Here is a 17,228-nt window from a genome sequence, read left to right on the forward strand (position 1 = left end):
TGATTTGTTTGAGTTTGTTGTAGATTCTGGATATTAGTCCTTTGTCAGATGTATGGATTGTGAAGATTTTCTCCCCCTCTGTGGGTTGTCTGTTTAGTCTGCTGACTGTTCCTTTGCTGTGCAAAAGTTCCTTAGTTTAATTAGGTCACGGCTATTTATCTTTGTTTCTCTTGCATTTGCTTTTGGGTTCTTGGTCGTGAAATCCTTGGCTAAGCCAATGTCTAGAAAGATTTTTCCAAGTTTTCTTCTAGAATTTTTATAGTTTCAGGTCTTAGATTTAAGTTCTTAATCCATCCTGAGTTGATTTTTGTATAAGGTGAGACGAGGATCTAGTTTCATTCTCCTGCATGTAGCTAGTCAATTATCCCAGCACCATTTGTTGAAAAGAGTGTTTCTTCCCCACTTTATATTTTTGTTTACTTTGTTGAAGATCAGTTTGCTCTAAGTATTTGGGTTTATTTCTGGGTTCTCTATTTGGTTCCATTGGGCTATGTGCTTATTTTTATACCAGTACGATGCTGTTTCAGTGACTGTGGACTTATAGCATAGTTTGAAATCAGGTAGTGTGATGCCTCCAGATTTGTTCTTTTTGCTTAGTCTTGCTTTGGCTATGCGAGCTCTTTTTTGGTTCCATATAAATTTTAGAATTTTTTTTCTAATTCTGTGAAGAATGATGGTGGTATTTTGATGGGGATTGAATTGAATCTGTAGATTGCTTTTGGCATTATGGTCATTTTCACAATATTGATTCTACCCATCCATGAGTATGGGATGTGTTTCCAATTGTTTGTGTCGTCTATGATTTCTTTCAGCTGTGTTTTGTAGTTTTTCTTGTAGAGGTCTTTTACTCCTTGGTTAGGTATATTCCTAAGTATTTTATTTTATTTTTTTTGCAGCTGTTGTAAAAAGGGTTGAGTTCTTTATTTGATTCTCCCACTTGGTTGCTGTTGGTATATAGAAGAGCTACTGATTTGTGTACATTAATCTTGTATCCAGAAACTTTGCTGCATTCTTTTATCAGTTCTAGTAACTTTCTGGAGGAGTCTTTATGATTTTTCAAGGTAAACGATCATATATCCTCAGCAAACAGTGACAGTTTGACTTCCTCTTTACTGATTTGGATGCCCTTTATTTCTTTATCTTGCCTGATTGCTCTGGCTAGGACTTCCAGTACTATATTGAAGAAGAGTGGTAAGAATGGGCACCCTTATCTTGTTCCTGTTGTCAGAGGGAATGCTTTCAGCTTTTCCCCATTCAATATTATGTTGGCTGTGGGTTTGTCATAGATGACTTTTATTACAGTAAGGTATGTCCCTTGTATGCCGATTTTGCTGAGAGTTTTAATCATACAGGGATGCTGGATTTTCTTGAATGCTTTTTCTGCATCTATTGAGATGATTATGTGATTTAAATTTTTAATTCTGTTTATGTGGTGTGTCACATTTATTGATTTGTGTATGTTAAACTATTCCTGCATCCCTGGTATGAAACCTGCTTGATCATGGTAGATTATCTTTTTGATATGTTGTTGGATTCAGTTAACTAGTATTTTGTTAAGGATTTTAACATCTATGTTCATCAAGGATATTGGCCTGTAGTTTTCTTTTTTTGGCTATGTCCTTCCCTGGTTTTGGTTATTAGAGTGATGTGGGCTTCATACAATGAATTAGGGATGGTTTCTTCTTTCTTTATCTTGTGGCATAGTGTCAAAAGGATTGGTACCAATTCTTTGAATATCCGGTAGAATTCTGCTGTGAATCCATCTGGTCCTTGACTTTTTTTGTTGGTAATTTTTAAACTACCATTTGAACTTCACTGCTTGTTTTTGGTCTGTTCAGGGTATCTAATTCTTTGTGATTTAAGCTAGGAGGGTTGTATTTTTCCAGAAAGCTTATCTGTCTTTTCTAGATTTTCTAGTTTATGTGCGTAAAGGTATTCATAGTAGCCTTGAAAGATCTTTTATATTTCAGTGGTGTTAGTTGCAGTATCTCCTGTTTTGTTTCTTGGTGAGGTTATTTAGATTTTCTCTCTTCTTTTCTTGGTTAATCTTGCTAATGGTCTATCAGTTTTACTTATCTTTTCAAAGAACCAGCTTTTTGTTTCATTTATCTTTTGTATTTTTTTTTGTTATTGTTGTTTCAATTTCATTTACTTCTGCTCCGATCTTGGTTATTTTCTTTCTTCGGCTGGGTTTGGGTTTGGTTTGTTCTTGTTTCTCTAGTTCCTTGAGGTATGACCTTAGAATGTCAGTTTGTGATCTTTCAGTATTTTTGATGTAGGCATTAAGGGCTATGAACTTTCCTCTTAGCACTACCTTTGCTGTATACCAGAGGTTTTGATAGGTTGTGTCATTATTGTCATTCAGCTCAAAGAATTTTTAAATTTCCATCTTGATTTCATTTTTGACCCATTGCTCATTTAGGAGAAGGATATTTAATTTTTATGTATCTGCATGGTTTTGAAAGTTCCTTTTAGAGTTGATCTCCAGTTTTATTCCACTGTGGTCTCAGAGAGTGCTTGGTATAATTTCAATTTTCTTAAATTTATTGAAGCTCATTTTATGGCCTATCATATGGTCTATCTTGGAGAAAGTTCCATGTGCTATTGAATAGAATGTGTATTCTGTGGTTGTTGGATGAAATGTTCTGTATATATGTTAAGTCCATTTGTTCTAAGGTATAGTTTAAATCTATTATTTTTTTGTTGACTTTCTGTCTTGATGACCTGTCTAGTGCTGTCAGTGGAGTACTGAAGTCCCCCACTATTATTGTGTTGCTGTCTATCTCATTTCTTAGGTATTAGTAATTGTTTTATAAATTTGGGACCTCCATTGTTAGATGCATGTATGTTTAGGATTGTGATATTTTCCTGTTGGACAAGGCCTTTTACCATTATATAATGTCCCTCTTTGTCTCTTTTAATGGCTGTTGCTTTAAGATTTGTTTTGTCTGATAAGAATAGCTACCCCTGCTAGCCTTTGGTGTCCATTTGTATGAAATGCCTTTTATCACCCCTTTAAGTCTATGTGAGTCTTTATGTGTTAGGTGAGTCTCCTGAAGGCAGCAGATAGTCAGTTCTTATCCGTTCTGCAGTTCTGTGTCTTTTAAGTGGTGCATTTAGGCCATTTACATTCAGTGTTAGTATTGAAAGGTGAGGTACCCTTGCATTCATTACTCTGTGTTGCCTGAGTACTTCATTGTTTTTTGTTTTTGCTTTTTAACTTGTATTGTTGTTTTATAGGTCCTGTGTGTGATTTATGCTTTAAAGAGGTTCTATTTTGATGTGTTCCCGGGATTTGTTTCAAGATTTAGAGGTCTTTTTAGCAGTTCTTATAGTGGTGGGTGACTTGGTAATGGCGAGTTCTCTCAGCATTCAATTGTCTGAAAAATACTGTAATTTCCTTCATATATGATGTCTACATATAGGATGCCTAGTTTCACTGGATACAAAATTCTTGGCTGATAATTGTTTTGTTTGAGGAGACTGAAGATAGGGCCCCAATCCCTCTGGTTTGTAGGGTTTCTGCTGAGAAATCTGTTGTTGATCTAATAGGTTTTTCTTTTTCTTTCTTTTTTTTCTTTTTTATTTTTATTTTTGGCTGGGGGAGACTGTTTAATGAATGGGGACAGTACAAAAAAGCAGACTTCTCTCTGTGGGAAAGGCAGGAGCACCTGGGACGGGCTTGCTGGGAAGCCAGCAGCTTCTCAGTTGGTTGGGGGAGGGGGAGGTATGTTCCCTTGGCCTTCGGAGGCCAACCTCTTGTATTTGGATGTCTAGGTCTACAGCAAGGCCGGGAACTTTTCCTTGATTATTTCCCCAAATATGTTTTCTATGCTTTTATAATTATCTTCTTCCTCAGGAACACTGATTAGTCTTCGGTTTGGTCTTTTAACATAATCTCAGACTTCTTGGAGGCTTTGTTCATATTTTCTTATTCTTTTTCTCTTTGTCTTTATTGGATTGGTTTACTTTGAAGATCTTGTTTTTGAGCTTGGAATTTCTTTCTTATACTTGTTCAATTCTATTGCTGAGACTTTCCAGAGCATTTCACATTTCTAAAAGTGTGTGCAAAGTTTCCTGACGTTTTGATTGTTTTTTCTTTAAACTATCTATTTCCTTGAATATTTCTCCCATCACTTCTTGTAATTTTTTTTTTTTCCTTGCAATTGGGCTTTGCCTTTCTCTGGTGCCTTCCTCATTAGCTTAGTAACTAACCTCCTGAATTCTTTTTCAGGCAAATCAGGGACTTCTTCTTGCTTTGGATCAATTACTGGTGAACTAGTATGATTTTTGGGTGGTGTTAAAGAGCCTTGTTCAGTCGTATTACCAGGGTTGGTTTTCTGGTTCCTTCTCATTTGGATAGGCTCTGTCAGAGGGAAGGTCTAGGGCTGAAGTCTGTTGTTCAGATTCTTTTGTCCCACTGGGTGTTCCCTTGATGTAGTACTCTCCCACTTTTCCTATGGATGTGGTTTCCTAGGAGTGGAACTGCTGTGATTGTCATCTCTCCTCTGGGTCTAGCCACACAGTGAGTCTGCCTGGCTCCTGGCTACTGGGGGTTGTCTGCACGGAGTCCAGTGATGTGAACCGTCTATGAGTCTCTCAGCTGTGGATACCAGCACCTGTTCTGGTGGGGTGGCGGGGCAGGGGGGTACATTGGACTCCATGAGGGTTCTTAGCTTTGGTGGTTTAATGCTCTTTTTTTGTGCCCGTTGGCCTCCTGCTGGGAGGTGGTGCTTTCCAGAGAGCATCAACTGTAGTAATATGGAGAGAGACTGATGGTGAGTGGGGCCCTAGACCTCCCAAGAGTATATGTCTTTTGTCTTCAGCTACCAGGGTGGGTAGGACCATCAGGTGGGGGCAGGGCTAGTTGTGTCTGAGCTCAGACTCTCCTTGGATGGGCCTTGCTGTGGCTGCTGTGGGGAATGGGAGTGAGATTCCCAATACCTCCTCTTCTTATAAGGAAACCGGTCACATTACATTAAGGCCCAACTGAATGACCTTATTTTAACTAAATTACCTTTAAAAGCCCTATCTCTAAATATAGTCACCTTTTGAGGTAGAGAGCTAGGGCTTCAGCGTAAGAATTTGGGGGAAGTGGGAGGCACACTTCAGTCCATAACATATCATTTATGACAAGTTTTAAATGACAAAGTGAATGTTGATGAAGTAAATTTTTAGAAATTATCAATGGTTATTATAAACTTTTATAACATTCTGAAGAGCTTCAGCTGTAAATTATATGGGAGAGAATGTAGAGGATTGTAGATAGATTAGTACTAATTTTTTTTTTTTTTACCCCGAGAAACTCAAACTCTATGACTATTGCACAATTGGGTCTATTTGTATATAACAAATAGTATTTTTCATAGGTATTAATAAAATATCAGTGTCAAGTCAAATATTTAAAAGAGTTGTTAAGTGAAGAGGGATTAGAATTAAAGGGGTTAGAATTAAGATTAGTGGGTAAAAGATACAAAAACTTTGCTCACTGACATTCATGACTGCCTGGACATGGAATATGCAGACCTGAAGATTGGTTAGTTCTTTGTAACTGAAGTTCTGAATTTTTTTTTGCTATTATAGAGTAGATTTATGGATTGTTGAGTGTGGTTCTAGAAGGTGATTATTTTTCAACTTGAAGATTCTCTAAGTATACTCTATGAGTTTTTTGGCTTTAGAAAGGTTAAGAACTTCCCTTTATATAATGAAAATATAACAAGTAAATATTATTTGTTTTTAAGATGTAGATTAATTATTTAAAAAGTCATTGTGTTAAATATTCTGAGGACCATACTGTTACTTCTTTTCTTTCTCCCTCTAGTGGGCAGAAAATATTCTTAAAATATAGCATGGAAGAATTTATTGCTATTGGAAACGTGTATCATAATATACAGTCTCAGTCTCAGCTTTTTTAAAAACTAAAAATGTTAACATTTCAGAATCATTAAAGCAAATGCTTTAATCCTTTCTAGGCATAATAGTGGATCCTTGAATGTTGAAGATGTTCTTACCAGCTTTGACAACACAGGAAATGTTTGTAAGTTATACATTCACTCTATAGAAATATATTTAGTGTTTTACAAAGTGAATTTATAATTGATGTTTTCTTCTCACTAGCATTTATTATACACTAAACGTATGCATATATATGTATATAAGAAACTTACTGTCTTTAGCTGCAAAATAAGCCTTTTATAAGGTGCACCTACTAAATGCAATACCACAGTTTTTATACTTTGGAGGGGTGTGTGTGTGTGTGTGTGTGAGAGAGAGAGAGAGAGAGGGAGGGAGAGAGGGAGAAAGAAAGAGGGAGAATGTAGGTCAGAAAGAACACTGGACACTGCAATACTGTCCCTTGTATTTTTGTTTCCATTTTGACCTCAGTTACTTCAATAGTGGGGCTGTTTCTTTCCTCTTTCTTTGCTTTGTTTTGGGTGCTTTTTTTTTTTTTTTTTTTTGACCATTCCCTGCTTCTTTACTTTCACTATAGAGTAAACCCAGAACATATTTTTCTTGATGCTAATATATATTAACACTAGTGTTTTTGTTTGATGCAGTATTACAATATTATAGAATATATTGCCTTTCAATCTAAGCCTCTGATTAAGTGGCGATAGATTTGTCCACTGAGAAAATCACTTCAATATTTCTTATAATTCTTGTAATTAATTTCATGTGATGAATGAAATCAGCCAAGAATACCTTTATGTCACTGAGTTAAACAGCATACCATCGTAGGAGCTGTGCACTTTTTATGTTTTTTGTATGGGACATTCCTCTTTTTTAAGATAGTGAATTGTCAATGAAATATGACCATTTTAAATGTAAAAATAGTACTCATACTCTTTTTCTCAAAGAAAATTTCAGAACGGTTAACTATTGTCTGAATTTAGGTAATATCTTTTGCTTAACAATGCAGCTTTATCAAATGCATAGATTTGTATAGAATTATGTTCGGTAATACTCAGACAACACTTCTGTTATTCTGTCCACATTATAAGCTTTTGATTTTATAGAAAAATATTTGTGTATTTTGTCACTAAGGAATCTTTAAATGTCCTTAAATTATCCTAAATGCCTAAAATAATGTAGGTTTCTTTTTCATAGATAGTGACAGATGTGCCTTTTAGTTTCTTTCCTTCTTTTTTTAAAAATTTCCAAACACCAGCTTGAACCAGAATACCTTTTAGTTTCTCCATGTTGGCATTGAATTCTTTCCCACAAAGGCATATCTCATATTTTTATTAGATCTGGGGAAGGACTAGGCAAGGAATACCAATAATGGTTGAGGTTACATACTCCTTTAGTTCTGGGATAATGTTAAATGCCATTAAGTCAGGCTTACACATATGTAATTTCAGAAAATGATTCTAGAATGTTAAATGCAGAATTTTTGATTCAGTATTGTAACAGTCAAGTATTATTCCCAGTTGACTCAGTATGAAATAGGGCCACTAGCTGGCAGCATTATGTAAAATAAAAATAATTTCCTAAAAGCATCGATTATTATTTTAGGCATGAATAACTGTCTTGTCCTCTGATTTTTTTTTTTTAATCAAGTTGTTCCATACCCCACATTGTTGTGCATTATCAAGCGGAAAGATCACATATTCAGGCTGTTTTTTCACTGTTTTCTGTTGTTTGGTAGAAAGGTTTAGAACTTTGGAATGATACCCACTTACATTTGACTCCTGGCTCTAAAATTCATCTTGAGCAATTTGTATCACCTCTATGAACCTCAACTGTTTTCCTCTCTTAGGACTGGCTATATTATATAGAAAGTATGTAACATACTGCATGACTCAGTGTTGATTCAATAAATGGAAGCTATCTATTAATTATTACTAGCAATGAGTACCTATAAAAGTTCTCTTGTTTTTTTTTTTCTAATAAAGAAGATAATATTCTTAGGATTATTCTGTCTTAAAATATACTATTTTAATTGAACTTACAATGCAGAAAAATTAGATAAAATTAGCAAAATAGCTGTAATGTCTCATCATAAATATGGTCTTAAAAACCTGAATATATTGCTATGTGATAGAAATGGTGACAAAAATAAGACCTACTAAAATATGTTGTTTTGTTTATATTTTATGTTTAGTCTTTTTATTTTAAAAGAAAAATCTATATTGATGTTTCACGTAATGATAAATTGGTAAAGTCCTGTTCCAATAAAGTAAATCTTGATTATAAATTTTATACAATCTTGGACGTAAAGTGACCATAAACTGAAAAAGATTTTTCACTTGATGCCTCAAAAATTTGATTTTATTATGCCAATAGTAATACTGAGTTTGTTACTAGAAAACCCAGCAGAGGGCGCCACAATCATAATTCTGTGTCAGCCCAATATAATTAGGATAAATAGCTCAGATAATAACCCTAAGCTTTTACCATGTACACATATAAATATGTGTCTAAACATTTTTATTTGATTTATTTATAATATATTTTATATGTTCTGTAATTCAAAAATACAAAAAAATAGATTTTTCCCGCTGAGTTTTTAGTTCAATTTTTTAAAATATCAGTTTAATGTTTCTACTTCTGGCTTTAAATAAAGAAGTACTTTTGATAGAGAGTGAAAGTTCCATATAAGAGTACCAGTTTGTAAATCACCATCATGATAGTACATTAAAGATAATTAGAATGAGGAAAAAAATTTCTAATAGATGAGAGAACCAATAGATGGAATTATCTATTTATTTTAGGAATTTGTTTCTAGGTTAATAATGCTTCCTAGTAATAGAAAAAAAATAGCTTGATTAAAACATTTTCTAGTCACAAAAACCTGGTTATGTATAGATACAGTAAACACGATGTGGTTGTGGTTTAGGAGAACCATTAATTTCAGTTTTAAGTTAATTTTGAAAAATCAGGGAATGATTATATTCATTGTAAATTTTCAAAGATGAAAGGAGCAGTCTTACCTTCTCAATTGGTTTATGCTCTAATGGAAAAGACACCGAAAAATCTCTTTAATTTTGAATAATAAATGAAACCTCTACATAGCTTATTTCCTATAAGAAAAGAGAATTTTTTTGTATTTACTTTTCTTGTTTAGAAGTTTTGTGATTTTAAGTGTATGAACTGCAAGGTGTTTTATATTTTTGAGATAACTTTTCATTTCTAGAATTTCTTCGAATGTTGTAGGAAGAAATTAAGAGAAATCTCATACAAAATCACTTCTGAGTATTGATTTATTGCTGTGTGATATATGATCCCAACCTTCTTTTTATATATTTATATTTACTATGGTGGAAAACAAACCATTTTGAAAGTGCTTACCTTTAACTAGGAGTAGGTATGTATTTTTCATTCTTTGGCTTCTACTGCTTGAGAACCTACTTTCTTCTGAGATATCAAAACTTCTTGGTCAGGAGGTTGTGTCTACTATTGACTCATTGTGCCTGGAAAGAGATGCTCGAAAGCTACCTAGGGAAAAGTATAGGATGACATCCTTCACCTCAAATGAGGTACTGGCTGCTTCTGTGTTTCTTTTGATATGTCCCTCAGATACCTTGGGTAACAAGGGACTGCTCTATAAGCATTGTAGTAGATTTCTTGCTTCTGCTTTTTCTTTGGGCAGGGGCTCCTTTCTAGCTGGTCCTCTAACCTCTAGTCAAAGAAGCTGCATCATGCTGTCTCTTCGAAAATCATTTTCTTTTTCTCCAAAGTCATTTCTTTCTACTACTGCAAGGAATTTTTTAAAATATAATTCTCCTCAGTGCTTACTTGATCCAAATTCGGATATCATAGTATCTAATATAACTGCTGTTTATAACATCTCATCTCATGCTTGGGTCTGTAATAGATTCATTTGTACATTTTTAGCACATCATCCTTTGTTTAGTAGTATCGGCAGATGCGTTAGTTCTTCATATGATTTAAACTATGTACAATATAATGTATAATCCTTTAAAGGATAGGTGGTCAATAGTTATATCATTGCAATAATATGATTGTGGAGCAGGATTCCTGGCAAATGTTGTAGCTTAAATCTGGGGGACATATTGGTAAAATTCCTCTACTATTCTTTGAAAAATTTTTCTTTCCTGGTTGAGCTCTATGACAGGACCCTGTGGCAGTTGGTATCTCATTATCTCCTGGAGGAATTTGTAGACCCTGTGCCATCTATACTTATACATGTGACAGTAGTGATTTTTTTTCCCCCAGTGAATTATAGGACTGACCAGGATTTTTTTTTCTTTTTTTGACATGGAGTTTCACTCTCATCGCCCAGGCTGGAGTGCAGTGGTGTGATCTCGGCTCACTGCAACCTCTGTCTCCCAGGTTCAAGTGGTTCTCCTGCCTCTGCCTCAGCCTCCTAAGTAGCTGAGATTACAGGCGCCCACCACCATGTCCAGCTAATTTTTGTATTTTTAGTAGAGACAGAGTTTCACCATGTTGGCCAGGCTAGTCTCGAACTTCTCACCTCAGGTGATTTACCCACTTTGGCTTCCCAAAGTGCTGGGATTACAGGTGTGAGCCTCTGTGCCCGGCCTGACCAGGATTTTTTAATGCACACAGCTATAGACTTTGCTTCCTAGTGGTCTGATAGCAAGATCTGTTTGTCTGTCTGTGATGTATCTAAAACTGATCTCTTTTGGGGTAGTAATCAGATATTATTGAAAGAAAGACTCATTAAAATAAAAGCCGGGTGGCTGGGCGTGATGGCTCATGCCTGTAATCCCAGCACTTTGGGAGGCTGAGGTGGGCGGATCACGAGGTCAGGAGTTCAAGACCAGCCTGGCCAACATGGTGAAACCCCATCTCTACTAAAAGATACAAAAATTTAGGTGGGCATGGTTGCTCGTGCCTGTAATCCCAGCTTCTTGGGAGGCTGAGTTAGGAGAAGTACTTGAACCAGGACCAAGGAGGTGGAGGTTGCAGTGAGCCAAGATCACACCATTGCACTCCAGCCTCGGTGATGAGAGTGAAACTCCATCTCAAAAAATAAAATGAAATAAAATAAAAAATAAATAAAAGCCAGGTGTGGTGGTATGAACCTGTAGTCCCAGCTTACTCAGAAGGCTACGGCAGGATGATTGCTTGAGCCCAAGAATTTGAGGCAAGCATGAGCAATATAGCAAGACCCTTTCTCTAAAAAAAAAGAAAATCAAATATTTATCTTTCTGGTTTTTCTAGAGGAAAAAAAAATCACGTATTTTTACTTTTTACTTGTATTTAGGAAACCAAAGGTAATAGTTTCTTGGAAATACGGTCTAAACTTTTAGTTTTTCTGTGTCATTGTTATTATAAAGTTAGGGTTTGGAATATTGGTGAAATTATCAATGCTTCAAGAATGTCAGCTTAGATTTAAAAGTGTTAATCTTATTCAAATAAAGATGTCTATGTATAAACACATATGTAATGCATGTATATGTATATATGTATATGTAGACATATAGTACATATATGTAGTATATGTGTATACATATGCAGATATATAATGCATCTATGTGGTATATGTGTATACATGTGCATTACATATCTATATATACATATATGCATTGTATGTCTATATACATATATACTTATACATAGTAAAGTAGTTTCATTTAAAAATGAAAAAATTGGGCTTTTAGGGGTCATTGCTCTGTTTTTCAATTAGAGTGGACGTGGAAGGTACATGGGATTTGAAGTTTAGGTTTTGGCTCTACTGGTTGTTAGCTATGTGCTTGTAGGCAAGTCTTTGTACAAGTCTTAACTCCTTAGGTAAAATTGAATAAGAAACAATAACTACTTCATGGTGGGGTGAACAAAATATTAGATAATGTGAAAGTACAAAGTAAATTGAAGTAATATTTTTATTTTTTATGTTTAGTATTAATATCACCTGCCTCATTCTTGAATTTTTTCAGTATCTTTGTTATCGGAAAATGATACAGGATACAATATATTTTTGGTGTGTGCCATTCTGTTTTAATATTGTACATTATTTTGTTATGTGAAAACAGTGTAAAGCTTTCAGAAATACACATATAAATCAATGTTTTAGAATAAAGAGTTCACAAAGGCCTAAATATATGTGACTTATCATATGATGAAGATGCAATTTCAGTAAGAAAAGAAAGGATGGATTCTTCAATAAATAGTATTGGGACCATTGCCTAGGAATTTAGGAAACTAATAAAGGTGATTCCCTCCTATATATTATATGCCAAAATAAATTTAATATGGATTAAATATTTAATTAAAAATTATAACACTCTTAGATATTTCAGATGAATAATTTTAAGATATTGAAATAAAGAAGATCCTTCTAAATGTGAGTCAAGCGCCATGAATTTAAAGAATAATAGATTGACTAAATTAAGATTTAAAGACCCTTTATTCAAAAAGCAGCATCAAAAAAGTTTGAATGACACACTGACAATTATTATTTATGACATATATTCAGATAAAAATGTATTTTCTTTATTTTATAAAGAGCTCTCACAAATCCATAACAAGAAGACAGACAATATGAAAACCTGTAAGATAAAGAAAAACATAGCCAAAAAATTAGGAAGAGGTATTTCACACACACAAAAAAACAGTGTTCTACAAGTACATTGAAGAGTTATTTTACTAGTAATTGAGGGAATGAATTTTTAAAGTGAGATGTAATTTTATCAGGTTGGCAAAGATGAAAGGAGTTAAGCAATAATAAATAAATTGTAGGGAACTGGGCATTCTCATACACTGTTGGTGGGGGTAAACAAACTCTACTTTTCCAGAGGCAGTCTGATTGTAGCTTTCATAATTTTAAATATTCATATCTTTCAACTAATAATTCCCTTTCTGGAAAAAAAAAAAAAAAGTGAAACCAGGACAGGTGCAGTGGCTCACGTCTGTAATCCCAGCACTTTGGGAAGCCAAGGCTGGTGGATCACTTGAGGCCAGGAGTTCAAGACCTGTCTGGCCAACATAGTGAAACCCAGTCTCTGCTAAAAATGCAAAAATCAGCTGGGCTTGGTTGCGGGTATCTGTAATTCTAGCTACTGGGGAGGCTGAGGCAGGAGACTCACTTGAACCCAGGAGGCGGAGGTTGCAGTGAGCTGAGATCATGCCATTGCACTCCAGCCTGGGCAACAGAGCGAGACTCTGTCTCAAAAAAATAAAAATTAAAAAAACCATGGCAAAACGCTGTCTATTAAAAATTACAAAAATTATCTGGGTGTGATGGTGGGCACCTGTAATCCCAGCCACTGGGGAGGCTGAGGCAGGGAGAATCACTTGAACCCAGGAGGCAGAGGTTGCAGTGAGACAAGATAGCACCACTGCCCTCCAGCACCACTGCCCTCCAGCCTGGGCAACAGAGCAATACTCCATCTAAAAAAAAAAAATTATGCAAAGCTATATGTAAAGGGATTCATTGCAGCACAATGAATAACTGGAAAAAAAATGTAAATATTTACTTTTAGGTTACTGACTAATTATGGATAATCTGTGCAACATATTACTGTGTTCAATATCTCCAAAACCTACTAGGTTAAAAAATACAGACTAAAATCTGATCTTTTTTCTACAAAACATTTACACCTATTAAGTATGTGTGTAGGTGTATATATGCAGAGAACTGTGTCTCAGTGCTCATTATTTTGTTGGGGTATTGGAGTTATGGGTGATTTTTCTTTCTTCTTTATACTTTTCTATATTCTTTAAATTTTTATGTCATGTATTACTTTTATGTATGTACACATGTATGTATGTATACATTTTAGAGAGGGAGGTCTCGCTATGTGGCCCAGGCTGGACTCAAACTTCTAGGTTCAAGTGATCTTCCTGCTTCAGCCTCCCAAGTAGTTGGGACTACAGGTGCGTGTCATCATGCCCAATTGACAAGTATTCCTTTTATAACTGGAAAAAATAATGCTATTTTCATTTGAAAACCTACTCTTTAACTTCCAAACTGAGTATTGTTATTATTATTGTTATTTAACTGAAAGCTATGATAAAATCTCAAATTGCTTAGGACAGCATTATGAAAAAAAAGGAGCAATCCATTTTACCAGTGAAAAAGTATACAATATTGGCCGGGCACAGTGGCTCACGCCTGTAATCCCAGCACTTTGGGAGGCTGAGGCAGGTGGATCACGAGGTCAGGAGATCGAGACCATCCTGGCCAACGTGGTGAAACCCCGTCCCTACTAAAAATACAAAAATTAACTGGGTGTGGTCGCGTGCACCTGTAGTCCCAGCTACTTGGGAGGCTGAGCCAGGAGAATCTCTTGAACCTGGGAGGCCAAGGTTGCAGTGAGCCAAGATTGCGCCTCTGCACTCCGGCCTGGCAACAGAGTGAGACTCCATCTCAAAAAAAACAGAAAAAGTATACAATATTTTGTTTTGAAATAATACTTTTCTTGGAGCTCACAGCATGTTAGATGTTAATGTATTAGTCTCCCATTACACCCATGAGATAAGGAATCAGAGATCAAATCATTTTAGCCCTGTGTTAGGTTGGGGAAGAACAAAGAGGTAAAAGTCAGTCAGTGGCAGAATATTGAGCTTTGGGCATGGAAAATTGTAAGTTGTGTTAGAAAATAAATATGTAAGATGATGAACGCATTATGTGGTTAGAACATACGGGTAATGATCAGCAGCCCTGAGATGATAGGGGACCTGAAAGCCACTGGAGCACTGGTGGTATGCAGCATGGGCACTGGATTCTTAGCCCTCGTTAGCATCATAATGTACGTGTAGTCTTTGATTCTTAGTCTGTGTTAGACAGAATTTCTGGAGGTTGGCTTTGGTTGCTAGAAGGTAGTTTCTCTAGTCACATGTCTCCAACTGTCTGACTTCTTAGCTCCACGGTTGTCAGGACAGTTTTTTCTTTTGGCTCAAAATTGGGTGAGCATGCCCCTAATTTACCAAAGAAGGAACAAGTTGTCTCTTCTTAATGTATTTTAAACGTTTCTATTTGAAATAAGAAACCACAGAGTTGGAATGGTTCATTGATAATAGAACTTGGTACTATGGTGGGAACTGACTGAAATAAACCCTATAATCCTTTGTAGATTCATATGCCTTAATCAGTGCAATAATATCAAAAAGTAGCTCATGTCTTTGTCATAAACCTGCTAGTTTCTCCCTCCTTTAAAAATCTAAAGGAATGTTTTTAATTTAGGTACTTCCAACTTTTAGCATAAGATATGCCAAGAAAGTCTTTTTTTTTTTTTTTAACACCCTGAGCAAATACTGAGTAGTTTTCCTTTGACTGTCTTTTAAATATCTACCATTGCTTTTGCATCCTTTACAGTATTTGTCAGGAACTTTGTAAGTACTGTCCCGTTTAATAATCTTAGCGACTTTACAAGGCATGAGGAAACTGATATCCAGAACAAGGTAATTTGCTTAAAGATTTAATAGGTGATGGCACAGGAATTTGTAACTATTCTACTTTGTTTCTTAAAGGCTACATTTCTCCCAAATGGCGGGAAATGAATTTTAAAAGTTTGTGATGAGAATTGAAACTAAAAGTGGTAACTTGAAGGGCTAGAAAATAACTTTGGCAAATGGAATTCTGTGCAGCAGATTGTGTCTCAGAGGAGACTGATTAAAGGTCAAGGAAAAATGGGCTCTCCAGGGTTTCTGCAAGGTAGTTGACAATCTAATGGAGTGGGGATTTGGAGAGCGAGGATAGGGGACAAAGAATGCATTTTCTTTTAATAGTCTTAAACCAAATGTGGGTTTTGTTTTACCTCAGTTAGTTAGTTTCTTTCTTTTTCTTCCTTTTTTTTGAAGTGCTGATTTTTGTAACATCAAAATAACAAGTTACGTTTTAACATAGTCCCTTCTCTAAGGTACTTCTCAAGCTTATGGCTATATATTTTAAAAGTGCGTACATAAACATAATTCACACAAAGAGCTTATCTAAAAGGATATTCTTGATTTTAATAAAGTTGTTTGGATTGTGGATAGCCTTTCCACAGAGAATTGTTGTATTTTGGACATTTATATGAGCTGTATATATTGCACTACTCTTTTTTTTTTTTTTTTTTTGAGACGGAGTTTCGCTCTTGTTACCCAGGCTGGAGTGCAATGGCGTGATCTCGGCTCACCGCAATCTCCGCCTCCTGGGTTCAGGCAATTCTCCTGCCTCAGCCTCCTGAGTAGCTGGGATTACAGGCACGCGCCACCATGCCCAGCTAATTTTTTGTGTTAGTAGAGACAGGGTTTCACCATGTTGACCAGGATGGCCTCGATCTCTTGACCTCGTGATCCACCCGCCTCGGCCTCCCAAAGTGCTGGGATTACAGGCTTGAGCCACCGCGCCCGGCCTATATTGCACTACTCTTGACAATGCTTGATAAGAACAAAATATTTGATGATTGAATGAACTTAGTGTTTGTGTGTAAATAACTCATGTTAAAAAAAAAATCCTCCTCTCAGAACTTTTACTTTCTACTCTCAGCCCTAAGTCTGAATATTTTCATTATATTTTGGGAGGTGGGGACAGTCTGTGGGAAGGAATAAGGAAAAGTTTCCAGTCATTCTGTGTGTATGAGACTGAAAGGTGCATTTTTATGTAATTATAGATACACCACATTCTCACTATCTGCTTGTCCTAGTATGCTGGGTCAGGTGGAATCTTTGCTGCAGATGGTAAATTCGTAGTTTGTCTTAAACCTTTGCCCTTCCAGGGTATTGAAGATCAGACTTATGTGTTATTGCCATTTTCCAGGAGTCCCCGACAACTAGCATCATTTAATTTCTGATTGACTTTCCACAAAAAAGTATTGTTTTTAATTGTGTGATAGTCAAACACAGACAAATATTTTAGTTAATCCTGGACTTCGTTTTTATTTTAATATTTGGCGACCTAATCAGAATTTAGTGGGGATTGATTGGACTGATATTAGATACAAATAAGAAATGATATGTATTGGATGAAAACCACAAGTTCTCCTCTGCCTGTGCCTATCCTCTGGATTTCTTTAAGAGAAATTAGTATAACAAGAAATTTGTTGGGGGAGGGGGCATTGATTCTTATTGCTCTCTTTGACATTTCTCTTATTTCCCATAGATTTGTTACCATTTCCCTTTTTCCCTCCCTCATCTACTACCATCTCACATTGTTGCTGGTTCTATACCTAAATACAAAACAATCAAGAAAAAAAAAAACTAAGAAAACAATTCTAACTCTTGTATCCATCATAAGAAAACTCTTGTCTTTCATTTTACCCCCTTTCCTTCTGATTTTGCGGTGACAGAACTGAGGAATAAGGCTGTCAAGGCAG

At 35.6% G+C, this 17,228-nt stretch overlaps 1 protein-coding gene across 2 annotated transcripts in view; it reads left to right on the plus strand.

The window, feature by feature from the left end:
* Nucleotides 1-17,228, plus strand: part of CAMKMT (calmodulin-lysine N-methyltransferase) — a 415,676-nt gene that overhangs the window by 21,997 nt on the left and 376,451 nt on the right. For both annotated transcript variants that reach the window (XM_012450588.3, XM_064364047.1), the window contains exon 3: nt 5,973-6,037. In XM_012450588.3, the coding sequence (XP_012306011.2) occupies nt 5,973-6,037 (65 nt within the window). The remainder of the gene's footprint in view (nt 1-5,972; nt 6,038-17,228) is intronic.

This window comes from Aotus nancymaae, unplaced genomic scaffold, assembly GCF_030222135.1.
Source record: "Aotus nancymaae isolate 86718 unplaced genomic scaffold, 86718_ANA_hifiasm-v0.15.2.pri h1tg000057l, whole genome shotgun sequence".
Classification (NCBI taxonomy): Eukaryota; Metazoa; Chordata; class Mammalia; order Primates; family Aotidae; genus Aotus; species Aotus nancymaae.